This window comes from Haliotis rubra, unplaced genomic scaffold, assembly GCF_003918875.1.
Source record: "Haliotis rubra isolate DU_JTF1 unplaced genomic scaffold, ASM391887v1 Scf200, whole genome shotgun sequence".
In the NCBI taxonomy this organism is placed as follows: Eukaryota; Metazoa; Mollusca; class Gastropoda; order Lepetellida; family Haliotidae; genus Haliotis; species Haliotis rubra.
Window position 1 is genome coordinate 161,167 of NW_025766004.1, and position 26,372 is coordinate 187,538.

The window sequence follows — 26,372 nt, forward strand, 5'->3', positions numbered from 1 at the left end:
AGTTATCTATTCCTATCAAATTTTCCTATTTTCAGAGACTTTGTATAACTTGCCAGGATCCTGTAATTATGGATCCAAACATGCCCCGGATATGCTTATTGGTTTTGCAAGACCATACCTATATTTCTGAATTTCTCCCACATTAGACAACTGTTTTAAGATCCCATATTCAATTTGCATGCTGTGTAGCCTTTTCATGGCATTTGTTTGGACTTTGTGCATGTGCTTGTTTGTTCCTTGTTTCATTTGTATGGGCTGGGTCTGTTCAAGATGAAATCCATCTATGCAGGATACATTGATTATTTTCTGACTAACACAGAAGTAGCGAATGAAGTTACCTATGTTTTGTTTGTACCATAAGCTCCCGTTTTTCTGATGACTTGATTTGCGTGTGTTTGCCTGAGAACGGGTACTAAAGGTAGGTCAAAATGAACTAACAAGTCAAAACATTGATTACACAACAGTCTCGTTTCCTGCTGACTGAGTTTCGTCGTATTGCGCAACAGAGTACAATAATCAGTCCAGAATGTTGAGACCAATTCATTCAATTGGATACATAAATATTAATCAGTATTATTTGATACATCTAAGCACTTGTATATTGCAACACTACGCTCCTTCTAATCCTTACAAACACGTCGTGCATTTGTCTGTCTGGCACGGACTTGATATTATATCAATCACATTGTGCGTTACACAACTACACTGAATAAGCGCGAAAAACACATAAGAGGTGTAACCAGTGAGCCAGATGAATTGTGAATCATTTTACGACCTCATCAAACAGGGGCAGTCTGTGACGTCTTAGTTAAGGTCATGCTGCCTACACCTCGCCATAAAATATAGAAATACGATGTGATAAAAGTTTAAAATTAAAATTTACTTGTAAATACCATTTTCTTTTGAAACAAGGAATTGGAATTCAGTGTAACCATAGTTGTTTGTGGTGTCTCTTTTCACTTTCACACGGGAAGATTCGGATCGGCTGAAAAGTAGGTCATTGTCTGAATAGGTTAATGAGACTCATGTTTCGGTTTGCTTTTCTGCAAACACAGTTCAAATAATGATGGGTGTCATGTTGATATCTTGTTTTCCCTATTGTTGAAATGCCACACAACTACATCCTAATCACTATATTTCACCATGGTTAAATTTATATAATGTTTGTACTGTAAACTGATCAACGTGTATTTATGATAATGAATTTATGCTTGATATTATGCAATATGGAAAGTCTAATCCAAGTACATTGTATGTACGGTGAGCATGTGAGGTCTTTTAATTTGCATGATTACATTCTCCAATTATCCATGGGGTAGTGGAATTAGAGAAAAGGTGGGAGGTATCTGTTCAAGGCGTTGATACGTTTATACGTCTCCAGACCTCCAGATAACCTGCAGCGTTGCTTAAAATGCTAAATCAATACATTTGAAAACAAGCATACTTCAAAGAACTTTGAAAAGTTTACAATTCTGTGCGTAAGTGAGTAATGCAGCTTTAAGCAGGTTTCGATCACAAGTATTTTTACAGATATACTCATGCCAATAATGGTTGTCACCCCCTTCAATTTTATTTATTGGAGAGGGGGTGTGGGGTGTTGGGGTGTTGAGGGGGGTGACAACCATTATTGGCATGAGTATATTTTGTTATTGATTGAATACAGGAATCATGAATCAAGAACTGCATTGTATAATGCAAGGATGCGAAACATGTCGCAAATTGTAATGTTGTCGTCAGTTAACACCCAATAAACCAGAAGAGACTAATAACATAAAGCATGACCTAAACAGCTATCAAACCCCAATGTGAATGACAACATTTAAGCCTGTAACATCTGTAGCTATTTTCTCCCATTCTCATTTGTCTAAAGAACTGACAATGAGGTGAAGTGAACTGAGTAAGCTGGTGACCCAATGGAAACCTGTCCGCTTGCAGAAAAATGTTTTCTTAGCCAGGCCCTCATCGGTATGAGCCTTGATTTCAAATGAAGGAAACGTGTATAAGCAATGAAAACATTTGAAAATTTAAAAATTCACAAATGTTTCCCCACCTAAGGAAATATTCATATTTCGAACCCAAGTAAACTTAGTAAAGAATCGGAAATTACAGCACCTATCACAATCAAAAGGAATGTATTGGAAATGTACTGTATGATTAAGCATTTCAGATCAATATGAGGAGTGTCTATATTTGGTGGTAGGATACCAATAAACCTTTCTGGTCAGTGTGTTATATCTATCGATTGTCATGCATGTCTCGCTGTACTTTTGAAGGCTGGTCGTTAAAAATGTACCCCAGAAGTTCAAAGGTTTTGTTATGTAGTTCCATTCCACCTACTGCAATGACCTAGTATACTTATACAACCATTTATTGAACAGTTCATGAAGTTGATGGTAATCCAGAAATGTAACATTTAAAGTTACACAATTGTGATGTGTCGAGAAGAAAAATGCATATTATTATTTAAAAAATGACTTGTGTTGTAAACGGAAGAGTATACACTATTGAGGGGAACCTGACATATCCAACAATTGTTTTTAATATACATAAATTATATATTTTCTATATGTTACCGCAATGTCCTCAGTAAATAATTGTGGGGTTAGGGGTAGTCGAGTGGTTAAAGCGTTAGCCCGTCACGCCGAATTGCGAGTTCGATTCCCTACAACAAAGTGGGTACAAAATGTGAAGCTCATTTGTGTTGTGCTCAGCTGTGATTTTACTGGTATATTGCTGACAACCATACTTAGTCACTTCATAAATCATAACACTATCTTCATTTTGTAATAATATATTTTGTAGATTTCAACTGAAACTGGTCATCTGTTCACGTTAGTCACGATAATAAGGTGTCTTGTTATACAAAAATGTTTCAACTGTTCGAAAAGGCCATCGCATATATTTTTTTTATTATAGCATATTTATATAGCGCACATATCCACGCAACTGGTGCATGCTCAAGGCGCTGGTATTTTTTCCCTCGATCATTGGATGTCATTCTCAGCGGCACATATTATTATCAATCTCAACTCCCTGTGGAGTATACAACTCCTGCTGCCACTAGGCGCATCGAGTTATTGTGGCTTTCTCATCCTTACGAGGTACCCATTCACAGCTGGGTAGACTGGGACACAGTCACAGTACTTTGTCCAAGTTCACTGCACGCTGCTGTACCCGCAACTAGGTGTTTGCACATATTCATGTGGCCGCCATCTGGTCATATACCAACGGATTCGTGGGTTCTTTTAAGTGCACAGGGTTGTGTACTGTACACTAGGGGTTGTGACAACTCGGAAAGAGTCTGGTAGACTCCCGGCACCTCAAACTCGCTGGATCATTAGCCTGGCGCCTAAGCCTGCTAGCTAAGCCAGCCGCCCCAATGTTACTTGTATGGTTTGTCTTAATATGACACATCACCTGTCAATGTGGTCTGTGGTTTATGCCTGTAATCATTGGTAATATGGAAGAGAGCCACGCAAAAGTGTTTCAACAAAATAAATTCAAATGCCCCTCAGAGGGTATACAAGCCCACATCATTCAAAGAATATTCATATATGTCACCGTTTTTAATAGTAATATATTTGTACATTTTAACCTGCAGGAAGCAACCCCCCACGATATCTTGCCCACTTTTATACTGTGTTTGTCAATGAATAGTTTAATGTTTTAATGTTCTCAAACTAGTTTTAATACTATATGTGATAATCTAGTAGTAATACAGTCTTTCGATGACAGCTTTTCATAAAGTATACATATATTTTGTTCTCACTGCTGACTTTCTGTCGTCGCGATATGGCTGAAATATTGTCGATGTGATGTAAACCTTTAACTCACTCACGCACTCACACTCAAATGCCCAAATGGAAGATAACCCGATGCTAAAAGTTTACTGCACCATCATGCTTATTGTAACCATAGCGTCTTCAACATCAGAAGAATACATGCGTATTAGCAGCATCCTTGTATATTCACACACAAACAAACTAAAACTAAAAAAGTAGATGTTTTTGTCAGTTCGCCAGTTACTGCCAGTGTGAAAAACACGACGAATGAATCACCTCGTTTCATTTGTGGCTATGGCCCACACTAGTAGTAGGTTAAGGGTTTGTGTATACTTCCTTAAGAGGCATTTAGAAGTTGGAGGATATGATATCTTGACGAACAACGTCTTTAACACATTCATTTGCACTTAATTAAAAAACATTAATTTAGCAAGGATAAAGTGAGTGAGTTTAGATATGCCGCTTTTAGCAACATTCCAGCAATATCAAGGCGGAGGACACCAGAAATCGGCTTCACACATTGCAACCATGTTGGGAATCGAACCAAGGTATTCTGTGTGACGATCAAACGCTTTAACCACTGGGCTACCCACCGCTCCAATAGGGATAAAGACAAGCAGGTAAATTGTAAACTTTTGCTTTGCATCACTGATTCTATTTTTCAGGCAGATCACTGTCCCACAAGACCACAAGTAACATGTTTTTACGAAAGATACAGAGCAGTCTACAACGTCTTAAAAGTATCAGACCAGTTGTAACTGCCAGAAGAAACAACACACAAAGGAAAGGCTACGTACCCTATGGTCAAACAGGGTGTGGAAATTATGGGTTAACGTTCAGCCCTCAGACAGTCCAGTTAATGAACCCGGTGAAGGACAAGCTACTGAAACTGGTGCCAGGGATTCCCTTCAACGAGCATGTGTTCAACATCGGTGACTACGGCACAGGAGATGGAGCAACTTCAATGACGTTCCTGAAGGAGTTGTTGGATATTCTGAAGGAACGCCATGGTTCTGAACGGCAGTTCCAAGTTATCTACGAAGACCAGTCTTTAAACGACTTCAATTCTTTGTTCAGACGTCTTTCAGGGGTTATCCCTGATCCTCCACCTTACCTTTTGAACATGGACAATGTCTTCGCTTTTGCAACAGGTGTACACTTCTATAAACAGTGTGTACCGTCCGACTCAATGCATTACATCATGTGTATGATCGCTGCCCATTGGCTGTCCAAGACACCGGTCCTGTACAAGGAATCCCTGTGTATCTACCCTGACAGTTCTGCAGAAGAAAAGAAGGCCCTTCGTGATCAGAGTCTCTCAGACTGGGAGACGTTCTTGTTGATGAGAAGTAGAGAGCTAAAAAGAGGAGGAATACTGGCTGTCTCCCTCACCTGCGAATACGTTGATGAAACAATCGGTCGAATCTCGTTTACCTTGCAGAACCTTGTGTTTCTAATGACACACCTGTGGCGGGAATACAGAGATACGGGAAAGATTACTAACAAGGAATTCATCAACACCAATATAGCATACTGTCATTACAACATGGAGGATCTGAAGGCACCTTTTGAAAATAACACATCTGCAGTTTGGCAATCGGGTCTACGCCTTGTTTCATCTGACGTGGTCATCAACAACGACGTCTTCTACTCCGCCTGGAAGGAGAAGAAGGACCTGGAAGGTGTTGATGACAGAGATGGATTCGTCAGGGCGTATGTGGCCGCCCACAGGAACTGGAGCAACAGCATCTTCATGGACGGCCTCTCTGACGATCGCTCACGAGAGGACAAATTGAAAATTGTGGATGATTTCTATGTTGATATGCAGGAGCGAATTGCAAGTATGAATCCAGACGCCTTCAGAGATGACTTCTGTCTCAACTACCTCATCATTGTCAAGGAATAGGGTCCATGGCCTTGACTGCAGATGCATCTTCCTTCAACAACCCTTCATAATTGCAACTGTTAAAAACAAATAATTCCTCTGAAATTGAAAAGGAGGATCGGTTGGCAACAATGAACGATCAGACTGATGGTATAGCATAACACTGTATAGAAGATCGCGTATACCATGTGTAAACTTATCTCAGCTCTTTGTCTTTCAGTTTTAGAGAAGAGAGTTTCTCAAAGTTATTTCAATAGATGCCATACTGCCTTGTGCTCAGATTTAAGGGCACAACACGCGGACTGTTATCAGGGTATAACACGTGGACTGTATTGAGGGTATAACACATAGACTGTATTGTGGGTATAACATGTGGACTGTATTGTGTGTATAACACGTAGACTGTATTGTGGGTATAACACGTGGACTGTATTGTGGGCATAACATGTGGACTGTATTGTATGTATAACACGTAGACTGTATTGTGGGTATAACACGTGGACTGTATTGTGGGTATAACACGTGGACTGTATTGTGGGTATAACACGTGGACTGTATTGTGGGTATAACACGTGGACTGTATTGTGGGTATAACACGTAGACTGTATTCGGTATGACACGTGAACTGTATTGAGGATATAGCTCGTGGACTGTATTGTGGGTATAACATGTGGACTGTATTGTGTGTATAACACATAGACTGTATTTAGTATCACACCTGGAATGCATTAAAGGTTTAACAGTCTATGCTTTGTACTTTGTTTTCAATTTGGGCCTATTGTGGAAACCTGACTGTTTGATGCTTGGTAAATATTATCATCATTGATTTAATTGCTATAACCACACATTCCAGGTGAACAGTAGGCTTGGCATTAAATACATCTCTTACCAACACGTTGTGGTTGGTTGGTTGATTAACACTACACTCAGGCACATAGATATCCCATAACTGACCAGTTATTACAAATACAGGTCCACTAAAATCAGCGATCAATATTATCAATAACGATCACCCAAATCAATATACAGTCGAGCACTGTTGTCTCAATATTCATGGGACCAAGAAAAAATATCAAATTTATCCGAGGTTTGAGGCATCCGACCAGGGCATATCATCGCATATCACTATGAAAGAAAATAAAACAAAAAGTAGATTTTCATGTATTTATTTGCACATACATTTTTACTCGCAGGGATCGCAATCACACTGTCAGCTTTCTCTTTTTAGGTGTACCAACATCTGATCTAGCTATTCCCCCTAGTCGCTTTTTGCGGCGGTTAAAGGAATATGGGGATTTGTTTTACCTTTGACCCACCACAGTTAGGCAAGGAGTTGAATTATCTCCCTTTGTCGGGCACATACGCTCGTGACTCAGATCTTGGCCACTTGGCCCTGACGTCGAGTACTTAGTTTAGATGAGAAATCTACCTGTTCTCTGGACCATGAAACAGGTACATAGAAGAAAAAAAGATTCATGGGTGTTCGGGGTTTGTGACGTAAACCTCAAATTTCATGCATTCCGCGTTTAACTTTTGAAGGCTCGATGTTTAAAAGTACGCCTGAACTTCCAGGTTGACAAAAGAAGCAATTTGCTACGAGCCACTAGCGTACTTTTTTGACAGTTCCACCCCACCTACTCCAGTGACCTAGTATACTTATACAACCATGTATATAACAGTTCACGAAGGTATACGTCCATGCATTTCGTTTTGTATATAACAGTTCACGAAGGTATACGGCCACGCATTTCGTCTTTTGAACCCGGGGATATCACTTGGTAAGTTGTTTCATAGATATATCACTGACTTACCTATGGCAGATTCCACACTCTATATTGATGGTCATCGACAAATGCCATGTTTGAAGTTACACACTTGTGATATGTCTAGAACAATTGCACATACTTATATAAAAATGATTGTTGTAAAAGGAACAACATACAATATTGAGAGGAACCTGATATATCCAACAATGAATGTTGGTGTTATCATGAACGTAAATTATATATTTTCTGGTCTTTGAATGTCATTTAGAAGTGATACACATAAGGAAGAGAGCTTTATGGATGTCAACTTCTTTACTACTGTTCAGCACCTATTTACACTATTTAACTGTTAAGTGTTGGCTTCTATTCAGCGCTATTTAACTGTTAAGTGCTGGCTTCCATGTGTCCTTTGCCAGTTAACTGTTAAGTTCTGGCTTCCATTTGTCCTTTGCCAGTTAACTGTTAAGTGATGGCTTCCATTTGTCCTTTGCCAGTTAACTGTTAAGTGCTGGCTTCTATGTGTCCTTTGCCAGTTCTATGTGTCCTTTGCCAGTTAACTGTTAAGTGCTGGCTTCCATTTGTCTTTGCCAGTTAACTGTTAAGTGCTGGCTTCCATGTGTCCTTTGCCAGTTAACTGTTAAGTGCTGGCTTCCATTTGTTCTTTGCCAGTTAACTGTTGGTTCCATTGTTTTGCCCCCATCTTTGTTGTCTTATTACTTTTGTTGTTCTCACATGTACATATATATGCTTTCTGCCTCCTACCATTCATTCACCTGAAGGAGTGAGGATATACTCTGAAACGTGGTGCTACATAGTAAAGTAGTTGACATCCATAAAAAATATCTTCTTTACATATATTGTCTATTTGTTACCACAATGTCCTCCGTAAATAACTGAGGGACGCCGGGTTAGGAGTAATCGAGTGGTTAAAGCGTTACCTCGTCACGCCGATGATCGAGTTCGACTCCCCAAAACAAAGTGGGTATACAAAGCGTGAAGCTCACGTGTGTTGTGCTCGGCTGTGATTGTACTGGTATATTGCTAAAGCGGCTTACAACCATACCACTCACTTCATAAATCATAATATGTTCATTGTTTCATATATACTCTTCCAAAAAAGTTCGAGAACCTGAACTTTCAATTTCAGAAGTAATAAGAAGCATAAGCGCTAACAAACATTAACAAACATTTTCAAATCTTACGAACGCACCACCATTTCTCTTTATGATCTTTATCTCTAAACACAACGCATGGAATGCACTTGCATTATGCAGTAGTCCTATACACGTGCATGGTAGTCATTCGTGATCTTGACGGTTTTCAAGAAGGTCGATAAATCACGGTAGACCTTTAATTTTGACAATCATCTTGCATCACACAATAGTTAGTCTTTCTTTCCCGCCTTTTTTTCTGAACATAATAATCCTACACATGCAAATTTCACGTCGTACACCAATCATCTTTCAAGAGCGATTACTGTACAAACAACAATGGTCATAAGGACGTGCAAGTGGTGATACACTCTCAAACCATTCATTATCATATCAATATTGATTTACTCCGATATATCTCCCAATTTCTTCAATCGTATATCAAAGATAACGTTCCCCTACTTTTTTTAGAGTACATTTTGTGGTGACACTCATACGGTTTGTCTAGATATAACGAGTCATTTGTCAATGTGATTCAGTATATAGTTTGTGCCTGTATTCATTGTTAATATGGAAGAGGGCCACTCAAACATGTTTCAACTAAAGAATTTCAAATGCTAATATGGAAATTAATCTGATACAAAAACTTAACTACACCATCGTGCTTGTTGTAATATTATCACAACATCTTTGTTCAACATTAGAAGAATACCTGCGTATTAATAGCGCCTTTGGGTATCCGTACACAACAAAACCAGAACTTAGAAACTAGATGTTCCTGTCAATTGGCCACAATATGAGAAGAATAACAAAAAAGCAGAATGGAGAATTAATGACATTCACCATACATTATCACATCAATTCACACGCCTGACATCGGCACCGATCTCTCCAACAAAATACACAGGGGCGGTTACAGCTTTTTGTGAAGGGTGTGAGCGTGCGTGTGTGTATGTGCGCGCGCGCGTGTGTGTGCGTGTGTGTGTGCGGGGCGGGGCTCTTTTGAAAAAGGGGTTTGAGGGTGCACACTTCATTTTCACCCGTTTTCATTAGAGTTTTATTAGTCATTTAATAAACCCTCAGGACAAAAAAGGGGGGTGGGGGTGGGGGGCGATAATTACGCTGTTAAGTTATAAAAGTGTTGCATGTCACAAATATTTTCTCAGGTAATGAGAATCGATAGAGTCTTTCACGAGAATTTCACAGTGCACAGTTCGTCTCTCACAGATTGGCTTGAATTGTCACAGTGTCGGCGGGACGCAGGTTATGTTGACCTCAGTTCATCGCGTGTGTGGACATCCTGACGGTTTACCCGACTGGTCAGTCAAGGCGAGACCACACAGGTATTGCCTCTTCAGGGTCAGCACTGGTCCCGGACAGTCTTGAGATAAAGACCGCCACTTCTTCATCCCACCATACTGCATGTGTACTCTCAACATTCACCTTAAAAGCACAGCAACACTCAGACTTCCCATTCCACACTCAGCCAACCTTGCATCACCTTGCACGTCTTTCACTCATTCCTACACAATACAACCACCCAACCACGACATACAGTCCAACCACACGGTACCATAACACATACAGTCAAATCAAATTACTATCTTTACTATTACGACGTAATTCTGTCAAGATCACATAAAATTGCTTCGTATTTCTGTTGAGCCAGTAACTGTTGTATCCGAGCCATTGTCCCATTAAAGGGACACTGATCCAGAGCAAATTCCCCTGGACTGGTTGTTGCTTTAAAGTCTCTATTCTGAAAATTATACGAATTTGTTTCTCCTTAAATAATCATTACATTGGCAAAATTGCTTCATATGCCTGTTTAGCCAGTTGTATCTGGGCCATTGTCCCATTCATCTGGAGGGGCGGTGTGGTAGACTTGTGGTTCCATTCCCCACATGGGTACCAAACAGAAGTGTCTGTTTGATACTCAAACGTTTTATTTCCAGAGCACATGGCAACAGTGGGTTATGGATGCTGCCATCTTCCTTCAAAACCATGAACTTAAAATAAAAAATTAGGAATGGCAAGCGGAAAGGAATAACTAAAGCAGAACAAATTGACTATCCTTCATAACAGGTAATATGTGAAGAGCTGTGACATTGCTGGAATATGGACTGTTGGAAGAGGATTGTCTTTTTACTCTATTCAGCCACATTTCTGTTGGCTTGGATCTTCAAGGTGAGGTGAAATTGGGTTTAACATTGTGCTTGAGAATATTTCGCTCATATGACGACGTGCATGCGTGTGTATGTGTATGTGCGGCTGCTTGTACTAGCCCAGACTGAAGCTGGTTTTATAGTGCTAGCCCACTGAGATACCATGCCGCAGTGAAGCATGAATACCCCACTCAGACACATGATACTGACTCCGAACCGACCAGTCCTTGTTTTACCCATAAATGCCGAGCGTCAGACAGGGACCAACAAGTACCATATTTTAACGTCTTTTGGTATGACGCGGTCGGGGATCGAACCCGCGCCCTTCCGCTGTCTCTGGGCGGACGCTCTAACCACTACACCACGGAGGTGGTCGCTTGGATCTTCAAACCCCAGATTCCCCCAGACTATGGTCCTTGGTTTTACAACACCATACAACAGCTCACTAATTTCAAACTGAACAAACCACAACTTTACAATAATTTATTCACTCAAATATTTACAACTCATATGTACATAAATGTTCATATCCAAACAGCAGTCACACAAAGCTTATCTGCACTTGCATAAACATAACAAGGCTTATCTACATTTATATAAACACAACATAGATTACCTACTTGTATTACTTTTATTCTTCACACAAGATAGAATCACCCAGGTGCCCAATCAATGCATGATTTGTTCTTGTATAATATACTACTCAAATTGTGTTAAGGATTGGGCATTCTTTAACATCTTTTGAGGAGTATATATCTGCCATATTTCCCTTGTTCATGTAAAGGAGCTCAACAATTAGATGTTTAGAATACATGTATATGTTTAAGAATTGATGTAAAGATTTTAATATTTTTACTTAAACAATGCCATATATAGAAACAAAGTAACCTTAAATGGTCAAAATACGAAAATCAATGAAAACAGAATTTAATTCAAGTTTGATTAAACTGTGAAATAGTAATAGTAAAAACAAATATCAAAAGTTTCATTAAACAATGGAATGTCAACCATTCAGTCAATCAATGTGATTTCAAAAGTTCAGTTAAACATTGAGATATCAAATGTTGAAATTAACGTCATCAGCTTAAACAGTGGTACATGAACAAACAGTGGACGGAATGATGTGTTTTTGGAATGTGAAACATCAGACGTAAGATAAACGCTAAGATACTGATTGTCCCTAGATAATATTCTCCTCCTTAAAACCAATCGCATTGAACATTATCATCCCAAAATGACTTCCACAGGAGATATTGCCTGTGTGAGATCAAGCAATTTTCTCCAAAATGACACCGCTACAATGAAATTACATTCTAAGATGCCTAGCGGTTGGAACAATCGAAAAAACACAAAACATTATCAGGCAATAAAGGTATAGTTTTTTGATGACGTAACAATTGAATGACGTTATCCCGTCACTGCGCCATTCTAGTGTGCCCCCTCGTAATAGAACCATTTTTCATTATGTCACAATGTAAGCGACGTCACGATGCATGTCAGTTGTCATCACCTCGTACGGCCTCCTACAGTAAACTACTCCGTTGCATCATGTTTCTTGGTTTGCAGTTGCTTCACGCAGCTAACATCACTGGTGGAAACATTACGTTTATGTTTTACGACATCGTATGACATCACAATTAAATGACATCACACTCAAACGACATCACTAACGTCTATGCCTGTAACTGGTGAGCTGTGAAGTCAGAGGCAAACACTTTTAGGAACAGAAGCAGTTGGTCGAATGCATTGGATAATGAATAAGATCTTGCCTCATGTCTTCTGACATGAAGAATATAAACACTCATGCATGAAAGGCAAGAATTTATTGATGTCAACTTATTAATTTTGAGGAAAGACCTCATGCATGAAAGTTTTAACTGTAATGGTCTCATGTTGAAATATTCCATTTCAAAAGGTTTCTTTTTTGAGAGTCTGTTTTTCTCCATAAATTCTTGAGACAATCCCCAGTTGCAACAATATATATTCAAATAATACTGATCAGGTAGGTTTCTACCAATCCTCTTTCGTTACAGTACCAGTACTATTCACGGTCATAACAAACCAAAAACCTTGGTGCATGGACAACATCAAAGTTAACATCGATGGATATTGAGGTCGGTCATTTACATGTTAACAGAATGAGAGCAATGGTTTTAAATGAATATTTAACAACTCAGTGAAGAAAATCTGACATGAACTGTCCCAACATTGACAGTTTTGGTTATCAGAACAGAAATATCAAAAACAGTGTGTCCAAATATTATGACAAATTTTAAGTACATTTTTCACGTTTTTAAGTAGTCTAAGTCATTAGGACATTCATACTCATATGCCTCACATTGAACTCATAGGTGATAAGATTCATGTCTATTCTTGGGTGATATATACTACCCGTCAAACGTTCAGACTCACTTAAAACACTCACTATTTGTTCTGTATATATGTACATGGTTACATCGAAGATTGATTTCTCCACTAACTTTGGGCAACCAACTGCAAACCTTACGCAGATGAATTACACGAGGATCATGCATCAATTTGCTGAAAAACATGCGTAAATATCGTGCATGTGGACAGCTGTGTTGTGGTGTAAAGTCTTGTTAAGAATTTGCCAATTTTTACTGATTTTTATCATTTATTGAACTCAAGACAATCTTTTCAACGTAACAAATTTGTTTTACAATACATCAGTTCATGTGTAAACAGTACCTTTAAACAGTATGGAATATTTTGCCAAATTTAGTTTAGAACAGTTGCCTGAAGTAAGTGGCTATATTTACACTTATGAGTCTAAACGTTTGAGGGGAAGTATATTTATGTCTATTCTTAATCTACTGGTATATAGATAGACATTGGATGCAATGGTTTGTCCTGAAACTCTCCCGAAGTCCACCCCGGCCCCAACCCCTCATGGATTCCTGTCTTCAATGTAGTTCCTTTATGGCTGACCAATGGCTATTCAAAGTTTGCAAGAATATTGATTGATAGAAGAGTTAAGCTTCTGCTTTGACTAAAAATATTTTCTAATTACACCTATAACAAATACTGCAAACCATCCTTGGCCGATGGACAAAACCCAGCCCTCTCATGCTTTGTCATAAGACAAGTGTGGACAAATAATATGCTGGCTAGCTATTCTCGAAACGTTCATAGTCCTACGAACTTCTTAAACCCATTCTTAAGACATTGGCTACGATCAAAGTTATGAATTCTTAGGGCTACGAACGTTTCGAGAATAAGGGCCCTGTTCATTATTATTATTATATTGCACTTTCCTACAATTAAGAAGACCAAAATGATTGCTTTGCTAAAATGCATTCGCAAGGAGAACAGACTTCCAAAAACATATTTGGAACATGTCTGTTTTGTCCAGGGCCACATTCACAAAGCAACTGAAGCTCCACGACCAACTCATACACACAGAAACACATGGATTGTCATATGCACTACTCATTTGGTTTGGTTGTTGTTGAACGCCTCGCTCAGCAATATTCCAGCTATATGACAGCGGTCTGTAAATAATTAAGTCTGGACCAGACAATCTAGTGATCAACAGCATGAGCATCAATCTCTGCAGTTGAGATACGATGACATGTGTCAACCAAGTCAGCGAGCCTGACCACCAGATCCCGTCAGTTGCTTCTTATGACAAACATGGATTGCTGAAGATCAATTCTAACCCGGATCTTCAAGGCTCTGCCTACTCAGACATTTTTCCACAAATAAGTTTTGGGAGGTGGGTAGCCTGGAGGGTGAAGCATTTGCCCGTCATTCTGAAGAACTTGGTTTGATTCCCTATATGGGTAAAATGTTTGAAAACTGTTTGAATCGTAAAACCATCCTTACCCACTCACAAACAATGAGTCTCAGAACCATACAGGTCAAAGTTCCTCCTGATTTGAACTGTCAACAACATGGTCAAAACAAGCTAAACCAGTCCGGTTTAAGTAGTCATCACAATCTTCAATATACTCCCCATGTAAAATCTATAAAGAACCAAACATTTATAGCTCGTCCCTCCTTTGAACTGTTGACAACATGGTCGTAACCAGCTGAGCCAGCCCAGTAAAATAATCGTCTCCTTCTTCCTTCTCATCGAGAGCCAGAGCCTCATACTCGCTCTTCAGGGACTCCAGGCTGGTGACAGCAGAGGTGAAGGTCGGCCGACACTCGGACACAAGGGTGGTCATGGCGTTGAGCACCTTCTCCCTGGCATCATGGTCAGGGGCAGTCAGTAGTTGAGGTACCAGCTCACACCAGCCGCTCTCTCTCATGGAGGACTTGAGGTTGAATCTGAAAGGCGACAATAATCTATGTCAGGGAGTGGCCAGGAGTGAGTGAGTGAGTGAGTTTTAGTTTTACGCCGCACTCAGCAATATTCCAGCTATATGGCGCCGGTCTGTAAATAATCGAGTCTGGACGAGACAATCCAGTAATCAACAGCATGAGCATCGAGTGGCCAGGAAGTATTCAGGGCAGTTCACATCTGGATTGTTGCTGAATATAAATACACATCTTTTTCCATGACCTCCAAACATGTTCTAATGTATTATTAATTTAGTATGGCAGGAATAATACTGGGTGTGGAATTTGACAACAAATTCTCATTTTGGGGGGAAATTGTGTGCACATGACAACTGCTACCTGAGCAGGACATGCTGACCATCTTCGAGAACACCTGGTGTCATCACTGATTTTCAGCAATTCATTCACATATTTTTGATCACTAATGCCTAATATGTCCACAGGGATTTGTTTTGATAGATTATCAAGACTGATTATTCTCTGGCTTTGACCTCAGGCAAAGTCATGACTGTCCACACTTTTGAGCAAAAAAATCATTTAACCCAAAAATTTCAAGCAACTCCAGATCATTAATGTGTTTGCTGGTTTTACGCCACACTCAGCAGTGTTCCAGCTATACAAAGGCTGTTTGTAAATAATCGCGAGTCTGAACTGGACAATACATAGATTGATATCATGATATCAATACGGATATGACGACATGTATCAATAAAGTCACCACTTTCGGTAAGTATGGGTTGCTGAAGATTACGACGAGGATCTTTATGGGTCCCACCCCAGATCAAACGCCATGATGAGTATGTGCAGGATTACAGTATTTGCAGGCCTTCCCTAACCTGAAGTCCCTAACCTTCCCTGACAAAAAGCTGTTTCACCTGACCATATCAAAGGTGTAGATAACAGAAGCCTCATGAGTGAGTGAGTGAGTGAATTTGAGTGAGAAGTATGAATTTTATATGGTTTTACACCGCATTTAGCAATATCCCAAGATCTATGGTTCTGCACAAGAATTAGAGTTATCTGCCCTTGGGGTATGCACGAACATTCTATAGTCTGTTTGCAGTGAAAACGTACCGATGAATTTCACTTTAAACAAAAAGGTAAATCATATAAAATGAAATTAAGATTGCGAATCCTCAAAATTTTACCTTGCGAATTGAACATTTAAATCTCAGAATTTTATTCAACTTAGGATAAAAGTTGTTTAACAAATGATCATAGTTTCAAAATTGCTATGATTCAAAATTGCTAAAATTGCTATATGTTTGTATAACAAGGGGGTATGCACAGTAAATGAAACACCAACAAAAAGCAGGGCTGGTCTAAGTTAACGCTCCTCACATACCGAACGTGCATTTGTTTCACTGTTCCAACTACTGCGCTTAACCCCTCGTAATGAAAACCAATAATAGCAATTTGAAACTATGATCGTTTGTTAAACAACTTTTATCCTAAGTTGAATAAAATTCTGAGATTTAAATGTTCAATTGGCAAGGTAAAATTATGAGGATTCGCAATCTTAATTTCACTTTATTTGATTTACTTTTTGTTTAAAGTGAAATTCATTGGTATGTTTTCACTGCAAACAGTGTTTCATGAAGGTTATCAATGCTTCAAGTGAGTGAGTGAGTTAGGTTTTACACCGCTTTTAGCGATATCCCAGCAACATCACGGCGGGGGACACCAGAAATATGCTTCAAACATAGTACTCATGTGAGGACTCAAACCTGGACCTTCAACATGATGAGTGAACGCTTAAAACTTGTCTACCCCATCACCCGAGTGTATACTGTACTCCTAAAGATGTGATACTGAGAGGAACTCACTGTCTGTACTGCTTCAGTCTCTCCACATCAACACTGTTGTCCTCTTTTGTATGCTTCCTCACTCAATTCCTGAAATAAAACACAACATCGTTAATTCAGATCTATTTCTCCAATACCATAACCACTTCTGAAGATCCAGGGTAGAACTGTTCTTCAGCAACCCATGCTTGTTGTAAGAGGGGCTTGAGTGGTCCAGACTTGACCATTTACATATGTTGTCTGTATATAATCAAGTTTGGATAAGATAATCCAGTGATTAACAGCATGAGTATCAATCTAGACAATTGGAACATGTGAACAACGTCAGCAAGTCTGACCACAAGACAAGCATGTTTTGCAATTTTAACTCGAATCTTCACATGTTCATCATGTAAATATTGCACAGTAAAATCATACTCTCTGATAGGACCAATCCAAAATAAGAGGTGAGGTGAAATTGGGTTTAACATCGTGCTTGAGAATATTTCGCTTATATGACGATGTGCATGCGTGTGTATGTGTATGTGCGGCTGCTTGTACTAGCCCAGACTGAAGCTGGTTTTATAGTGCTAGCCCACTGAGATACCATGCCGCAGTGAAGCATGAATACCCCACTCAGACACATTATACTGACTCCGAGCCGACCAGTCCTTGTTGTACCCATTAATGCCGAGCGCCAGACAGGGACCAACAAGTAGCATATTTTAACGTCTTTTGGTATGATGCAGTCGGGGAATCCAAAATAAGAGGAGTCAGAACATGCAAGATATATCATGGCCATCTGTAAATTATCAAGTCTGTGACAGTATGACAACAGTATGTTGAAGAGCATAAGGGTTGGTTGGATGTTTTTCAACGCCATACTCAGCAATATTCAAGCTATATGGGGGCATGTAAATAAGTCTAGACCAGACAATCCAGTGATCCTATGCAATTGGGATACAATGATATGTGTCAACCAAGTCAGCAAGCCTGACCACCCGGTCCCGTCAGTTGCTTCTTATGACAAGCATGGGTTGCTGAAGACCAATTCTAACCCAATTCTTCATGGGTGCAGCATATGGGTGACAGCATCAGCAATGTCACTCAATGCTACTACCTTATTCACATTTGTCACCTCTTACTGCATGCACTGGGAATCTGTTCTGTTTTGGGATCACCATGAGATACAAGCATAGGGCACTTGGGTCCTATTCTGACTCAAATGTGAAAAAGGGAAAGACATGTGATGCTTTGGAAGTGAGTCCACTCAGAAATCTCACTGAGCAGAAGCATGAGGTACTGAGAACCTACTCTTACCAGCAATCCCCAAAGTGAGCGAACATAGGGAACTGGAGACCTATTCTCACCTTGACTCCCCACAAGGGATAAGCATGCATGCTGGGAATGTCATCTGCTATGACAAGAGGGGACAAATTAAGGGACAAATTAAGGGATGATTAGAGATATTGGGATAGGAGTGAGTGAGTGAGTTTAGTTTTACGCCACTTTTAGATACGAATGGAAATACCACAAGAGTTGACTGAATATAGAAAGGGCTTCTTACCTTTTTCTACCAGCAGGTCACTGAGAAATGTTAAAGCCTTTATCTGAAGCTTCTGAGCATCCATGCTGGAATCGTCAAAGAGTCTCTTTAGTGCAGCAAGTCCTCCAAGTTCCAGGAACTTCTTCTGGGCATATGGGAAGTGTCTGGCTAGGGATGACAACGCGAAAAGCGTCTTCTTCTGCAGTGTGGTTGATGACGTAGTGGACAACATCTTGATCAGTTGGTGCATTGCACCGTGCTCGATAGCAGATATTTGAACTTTGGGGTTACTGGGGAAAAATAATATTATCATAACAAGGTTTTGTAATACATCTGAATATGCACATAGTATTTTGTTTAGCTTCAGGTGTCGAGGAAGTGAGTTGTATTGAACAGTAGTTCAGTAATAACGTAGCTTAGTGATGCAGGTTATAGATGTTCAACATGTTGAACAACAGATCCTGACGCGTTAAGGTATGCAACTCTGCACAGATTGATGTGGCTTAGATGATTGGACCAGCCTGCCTGTTACTTCAAGAAACTGTTTATACCATTCAGATAAGTCCAGCTGTTTGCTGTTTTCTGCTGCACTCAGCATTATTCCCGCTATATGGCGGCAGTCTGTAAATAACTGAGTAGGGACCAGACAAACCAGTGATCAACAGCATAACTATCAATCTACGCAATTGGGATACAATGACTTGTGTCAACCAAATCAGCCCTGAGCACCTGATCCCATTGGTTGCCAAACATGGGTTCTGACCCTGATCTTCACGGAATGGGGAAACTGGACTCTTGTCACTTATCTTTAAAAGAAAACAACTGATAAGACAGGATGGCCTTGTGTTGACAGTTACCTCTGTAGTGCTGAGCCAAGCACAAGGGCTGCCTCTTCCTGTATCTTTGGACTGGTGTCGTTAAGACTTGCTACAAGCAGCGACATACCTCCCATGGAGCTGAACAACTGAGCGTTGTCAATCTGGGGAACAAACAATACATCGATCCTGAGGATGTGAGTGAAAGGCCACAGTCAGTAGGATTCACCAGGTACATGAATCTGTGAATACACAATGACATTTAGAAAGTTGTCAAATGGCATTGTGTATTCATAGCTTTCAGCTTTGGGAACCATGCTAAATTAAAGCTAATTTACATTTATGAGAGGGGTACACAAAGTCTGTGGTCTTGACTATCAGTTGTCCGACTTCCATTTTTGTGGAAGCCGCGGCGGCTGATCGGGTAAGGCGGGGCTGACTTTGTGTGCTGGCGATCAGGTGTCTGACTCTGTGGGTGTGTTTCAAATCCCAGAATACCTGCCCTTGATTTGCATTTGCAAACTTCCCTGGATTTAATCAATGTTCTCCTCACGTGATCCAATTTCATCCAAATAGTCAGTCAAATAGACCTATTATACTAACATTTGCCTTTTGAACTTGGGACATAATTTGCATGAGAACCAAACACTATTTCAGCTGTTTCAAGAGAAAAAGGTTATTAGTTGCAAACATTTATTACTTCAGCAAAATACTACTGAGGATGGGTAGGTTGCTGACAAACCCAGGATCATAGTCTGCAGATCATAACAGGGATCATGAGGAAATTGATCAAAGACATGCATATCAGAACTACACACTGAACATCATGTTCCGCAAATCAATCTTCAGCTCAAGCATGTAAAGACACTAGGGGTGGGTATTGCAGAGAATTTTCTGATGGGATATATTGCGATGCAAAAGCATGTATTGTGATGTGTATTGCAATATATTGCAAGATGATTTTATTAACAAAAAAACTACTTATAATTGAGTTAACGTTTGATTTATAAAGCAAAACCACAACAAAATCACTATGCTTGATTCACCTTAATAAAAACATTTTATGATGACAAAGTAAAAATGTAAATAATATTTGGCACAAATAAAACAAGGGAAAGAGCTTAACAATCCAGTTAAATGTAATTTTCACCACAATCATTCCCACCACCCTTACCACAATTTCCACAATCAAGATTACCGAGTGTTACGAAGTGTTCCGAATGCATGTCAAAATACCGGTTTTCGATCAGCGTATCGCAATACGTATCATTTCCATGTGTGAACCGGTAAATACCGGTAAACCGGTTATATTGCGCAGCCCTAAAAGACACTGTGTTGTATTTTACAGTATTAGTACTAAGTAAAAGCCCAACTGACAATTAAACCAAACTGTTGGCAATACGGTCTTACCTTATGAAGATGGTATTCAAGTTCTGTGAGGACATTGAGCTTGGCATCGGTATCGGGAACCGACCTTCTTGAAGCGTTCCAGCAGATCACTGATTATCTCACCGTCAGTCTTCATGGCGATATTCATCTCTTCAAAATCTTTCTTCAAATCATTGTATGACCTGAACTTCTTCTTAACCTCTGCTGCTGACTGAAAGTAAATTCAGCAATATTAAAGTATTGATGAGTGAAAGCACATGGGGGTCTGATTAATCAGGACAAGCAGTCACAAAGTAAGAGCAGCTCTTCATGGACTATTTGACTCGTGAGTGAGTGAGTTTTACCCGCTTTTAGCATTATAATGGCAGGGGGACACCAGAAATGGGCTCCAAACATTGTACCCATGTGTGGAATCGAAACTGGGTCTTTGGCGTGATGAGGGAATGCTTTAACCACAAGGCTACACGACCACCCCTGTGATCATATGGTTGAAAGGTAATTTTGTAGATTGTAATTAATACATGCAAATATAAGCATGCACAACAAAACAATTTCTTTAATGGAAAAAATGAAATATATAAATTGAAATTCTGTTTGTAAAACCTGCTTGTCAATTCCAATTGTACCCTAATGTTTGTGGAAGTAGAAACTGTTGTAAATATATTTGCATCAATTGTCAATAGCAGCAAATGAGTGCAATACTGGTAAAGAGATATCAAGAACTGTCATCGACTCATTGAAAAACTTGTCAACGACATTTCTAGAATGGTTATGTACAAGAATTAGAGTTATCTGCCCTTGGTTGACATGTGTTTTTTCCAAGAAGTTTCAGATGGGGACAGTTTCATTCGGCTGGCTGTAATTGTGTAACTGTGGCAGGAGAGGCATGACAGACCTTTCTCAACTTTGATCTACTTGCCAAGTGCATGAGGTTTCAAACCTTGTTGTAAACATCAAATTGCTTCCAGTAATCAGTGCTCAGGTTTACTGTAGAGTTCATATATTAGCACAAGTGTGATATTTATTTTAGCAGTACGCTTTGTGTAAGGAGGCATAAGAGTTATGCCCCTTGGGTCATTGAGCGATACATAAAGAACCAACCATGGTCCACGATACAATGTCTTTCATGGTTTATTGTCATGTGTGGCACTGCCCATCAGCTACTTTCATTTTCAAAAATGGATAGAGGCCTCTTTCAAGATATTCAACAGAGATTACATTCTTCATATTCGTGAGGACATAAACAGTTTGGGGCATATTACTTATGGCTGCTGTAGACTATGTGACCGACTGTTTTGCCTTGTATTGAGTGAGTGAGTTAAAATGTATGGTCACGTTGGCAATATTTCAGCCACATTGTGACTGGAACAACAGTATTCATTAAGAAGATATAAATCATAGTATATACAACCTGTCGTCAAAGGACACCAAAATAACCAGAGAATCACAGATATATCATTTAAAACGTTTTTGCCTTGAAGCTTGTAAACACAAAACTGTGCTTTTAAATAGAACTTATTAAATTATTCATTGATTAAACATGTGAGGGAGTGAAGTTTTACGCCACACTCAGTAATACTCCAGCTATGTGGCGGCGGTCTGTAAGTGTAAATTTCGAGTCTGGACCAGACAATCCAGTGATCAACAGCATGAACATCGATCTACGCAATTGGGATACGATGACATGTGTCAACCAAGTCAGCGAATCTGACCACCCGATCCCGTCAGTCACCTCTTACGACAAGCATGGGTTACTGAAGATCAATTCTAACCCGGAGATATAACATGTTTAGTCCTATAGAGAGTACCTTGGGATCCTGGCCACTGGTGTCTGTGTGAGACTTGAAGTCCTTCAGTGCCTTCTTCAACTCATCTCGGGAAAATGACTTCTTGTCAGTGTTGACCATGCCTGAATATATAAATACACATGACTGGATATATTACCAACCATTAGACCACTTCTACTGCTGTGAGAAAAACAGTATGTCATTTCGGACTGGATTTTTATATCTTTTCTTAAAGTATTTTTCAGAGAGAGTTGCTGTGCTGGAAGGTCTGAAAATCAAAAAGGATAGATAGGTACATTATGGCTCTAGGCTTCTCAGGCTCCTCATAGTGAAAGCCCTTCACTGCTCTTTCTATATTATAACTGCCACAAGTCATAGTTCACCCCTGCTATGCAGTGTACAACTATGATTCTATGAATGAAGTTGAACTGGCCATTTTAAGCAGGATTAAGACCATGGTGACTCACCATCATGTTGACCAACAACGGATGTCTGTATGTCCATGGTGACACTAAATACTATTGCCAGAACTGAATGAAGTTGAACTGGCCTTGTTTTTTTCTTTGTCAGTTTAAATTTCTCTTTCCTTCCACTATCTTGTAATATGTTTTAGTCATACGTCAACCATATACATCTCCTAATTCTCAAGGACATACAATTCACAACACTTGGGATTAGAGGTTGCAGCAGAGACCATATACGGTTGCAGTAATAATTCCTGGTGGTTAAAAAGGTGTTTCACTCTTGTTGACACCAAAGTGAAGGGAGACAATCTGACAACATAAGAGTTGCCTCCCTTTGCTCAACAATCCAACTGTAGAAAAGATACGAATTACAAAGATAGTAATTTCATAGCGATCAATGCTTGATCATCCTCGATAATCTCCAGGGTATACGTTACGATAAATCCACTTGTACATTAGATGCATCTATGGCCTCGCCCGATAATATTATTTCCTCTCTTTGCTGGCTCCTCATTCTCACAGTAGCCAATCAGCTAAGCCACCGTTACAACCGAGCTTGCCAGTGTCAACAAAGATAGTGGCCGCAGCCACAAAGATTTGTTCGCAGAGCGACTCAGATTTAGGGTGAAATCGTACAGACAAACTGACAGGTCTGAAACCTTAAAAAATATATGCAAGAACTCTTTCTACCTCTTTCAGAGTACCTCTGCAACAATTATGTTGCCAAGTTCAAGTTTAATCGGTTAGATAAAAGAAGCAGAAAGTGAGTTGTGATTGGTATGCTCAACTTCCTAGCGTAGACACCTGATTGGATAAAAAGCCAGCCAATGGAGGTAATAAAATCATGGGGCCGTAGATGCATCCAGGGTATAGTGGAGATTTTATCGTATACCCTGGAGATTATCGAGGATGGTATTGATAAGGTCCATATAAATGCTAAATCCCTCACCTTGATGAGATCCGGCTTGCCAGAACTTATTTCCACCTTCATCTTCATTGAGTTTGGCTTCTGTCACACCTTTTTCTAAGTTCATCCTCACATGCAGCCCTTTTGGTATGGCCTGGCCTGCAGGATGATGAAGAGAAAGTTATTCCACTTGGTACCATTGTATAGATACAATACATCCTTGTTTAACATACATTCTACAGTGTTTCACCATGGTTATCAATGCTTAGGACTTGATACCACTGTGACTGACTGACTGACTGAGTTTGGTTTGTTAAACAACACAGGCTGTTAAGAAATGGGGCTTGACACATTGTACCCATGTAGGGGATTGATCGAACCCGGCCTTCAAGCGGACTATAGATACAGCCAAATCCTTGTTTAACCACTACAGGGTTTCACCATGGTTATCAATGCTTAAGACTTGATACCAAGCTACAGTTCCACCATGGATACCCCAGACACAGTGTAATGACTCCCAAATGATTTGTCCTTTTTCTATCCTATTAATGCTGTGTGCCAAGCACACAAGTATCATCTCTTTAACGTCTTTGAGTATGACACGCCATGAGATCAAATACTCTTGCCACTAGCTCATTTAGGCCGTCTTTAACATTATGAACAAAAGTGATGGAACTGAGTGTAGTTAAATGCTACCTTTTTTGACTGTCTGCCATTCTCTAGTTGGATAGAAGACATCATACTCCTCTACTTTCTTGTTTCCCTCGTCCTCTCCATTCTCTTCTATGGATATTATTCCATCTGAAAACATGCTACAGCATTAACAACTTCCAATCTCACATCCATTAATCTAAATGGTAAGCAAAGCCCATACACTGACTGACTGAGTTTGGTTTTTACGCCGCTTTTAGCAATATTCCAGCAACATCATGGCGGGGGACACCAGAAATGGGCTTCACACATTTTGCCCATGTGGGGATTCGAACCCGGGTCTTCGGCGTGACGAGACAACGCTTTAACCATTAGGCTACCCCACCGCCCCAAAAGCCCATACAAAGTCCATCAATAGTCAAGCTGCTTTGATGTCACTGAATCTTGCAAGTCTTCAAAGGTAAATGTATGTTTATCAAGCTTTCAACCTGAAATATATAGACAAACATGTTGTAACAGCAACACATTATTTTGCTAAGTTAAAGAAGTGAGATCAGTATTTGAAATTGTCAAACATTCAGGTTTGTGTAACCATATAGCTGGAATATTGCTGAGTGCGGCGTAAAACCAAACTCACTCACTCACTCAGGTCTGTGTAAAAGGGTGTTATGAATTAAATATTGGAGGGTGTTATGAATTAAAACCAAACTCACCCACTCACTCAGGTTTGTGTAAAAGGGTGTTATGAATTAAATATTGTCATTTATTGTAATTTTGTCCTCAGCAAGATTATGGTCTAAGAAAGACTTAATAGCATGATTATATAACATCTGTTTGTTGTTTAACGCTGCACTCAGCAATATTCCAACTATATGACGGCGGTCTGAAAATGATCGAGTCTGGCCCAGACAATCCACTGATCAACAGCATTAGCGTCGATCTATGTAACTGGATGATTTTAAAAGGCTTCTCCACAATCAATTACAGAAACTTGCAGTCAGCCTAACTGATCAATCATTGACTATAATCACTGACAGAAGCAATAATACCATTGTCATCCTCATCTGTCTCAACTACTGTCAGTGCCCCCTCTCTGCCTGGGGGTGTCTCGCTGTGCACACACAGGCTGTAGAAGGCACATCCCAGGAACAGCATCAGCACCATCAGGTTGACCACCTTGATGCTCTGCAGCAACATCGGCATTGGAGAGGTTGTGTGGAGTAATATCACTTATGGGGTGAGACTGATGTTGCTGAAAAGACAAAACAAAATGATGGTTAATGACTCATGCTTTCTAGCACAAAAAATATGATGAAAAAATAAGTTGTAATCATGATAATTAGTTTTGTTTCCGTTCCCCCAACCCTAAACCTAACTGTAAACCTAACCCTAACTTAAATTTTTGACTTTTAGTCATTTTGTGAGTTCTCTAGTAGATCTAATTGTTGTGTTAAGTTTTGTTAATAATTTTAGTATATTTATAAATATTATTTGGGATGGGGGAACGGGAGGAACTCTTACCCGAAACAGAACTAGCATGTCAAGACAGCCCTAATCCGATAAACGACCATGTAAAAAGGTACTCACATCAAGAAGCCAATACAATGGCGAGGTAACGGTTGTTGTGTTTTAAACTCACACGCGTTGGAGCAATATTTGATATGTTCACAGAAAATCACTTTGCTCGAAAGAAGCGTCGTCTATAATGTATATATCACTGCATGTCCGGGTCAAAATAGTTTGTCTGTTACGTGGAGTTATTATATCTGGTTTTGTTATTGAACGTCAAGCGTTTGCATCAGCTTTTCCACGAGTTCGACTTGGCGGATCCACGTCTCGCCACGTCAGCCATTAATATTTTGGAAACATCGAAAACTGTTATCGCTTCTGAAAACGGATCACGAAACAGTTGTTGGCTACGACGATAATGTAACTTGTATGGTGCACATAATCATCTTAATCTACATTTAAACAA

The 26,372-nt window shown here is 39.7% G+C and overlaps 2 protein-coding genes across 2 annotated transcripts; one reads left to right on the forward strand and one right to left on the reverse strand.

Moving 5' to 3' along the window:
- The first annotated feature begins 4,479 nt into the window (after positions 1-4,479).
- LOC124275633 (farnesoic acid carboxyl-O-methyltransferase-like) lies at positions 4,480-5,688 on the forward strand. The gene has a single exon (XM_046711241.1). It carries the CDS (start codon positions 4,480-4,482, stop codon positions 5,686-5,688), a length of 1,209 nt encoding a protein of 402 aa, XP_046567197.1.
- Positions 5,689-14,365: 8,677 nt separating this feature from the next.
- LOC124275624 (nucleotide exchange factor SIL1-like) lies at positions 14,366-26,245 on the reverse strand. The gene is given in 11 exon segments (XM_046711232.1): positions 14,366-15,042; positions 16,943-16,949; positions 18,406-18,674; positions 19,242-19,363; positions 20,610-20,663; positions 20,665-20,799; positions 22,397-22,497; positions 23,789-23,905; positions 24,443-24,547; positions 25,447-25,649; positions 25,985-26,245. Coding segments are annotated over 10 exon segments (1,353 nt in total). The 5' UTR covers positions 25,601-25,649; positions 25,985-26,245; the 3' UTR covers positions 14,366-14,753.
- Positions 26,246-26,372: the final 127 nt, after the last annotated feature.

What these genes read in the sequence shown, in the direction of transcription:
- LOC124275633 (XM_046711241.1), top strand. Translation starts at nt 4,480, where the DNA reads ATGTTTTTACGAAAGATACAGAGCAGTCTACAACGTCTTAAAAGTATC.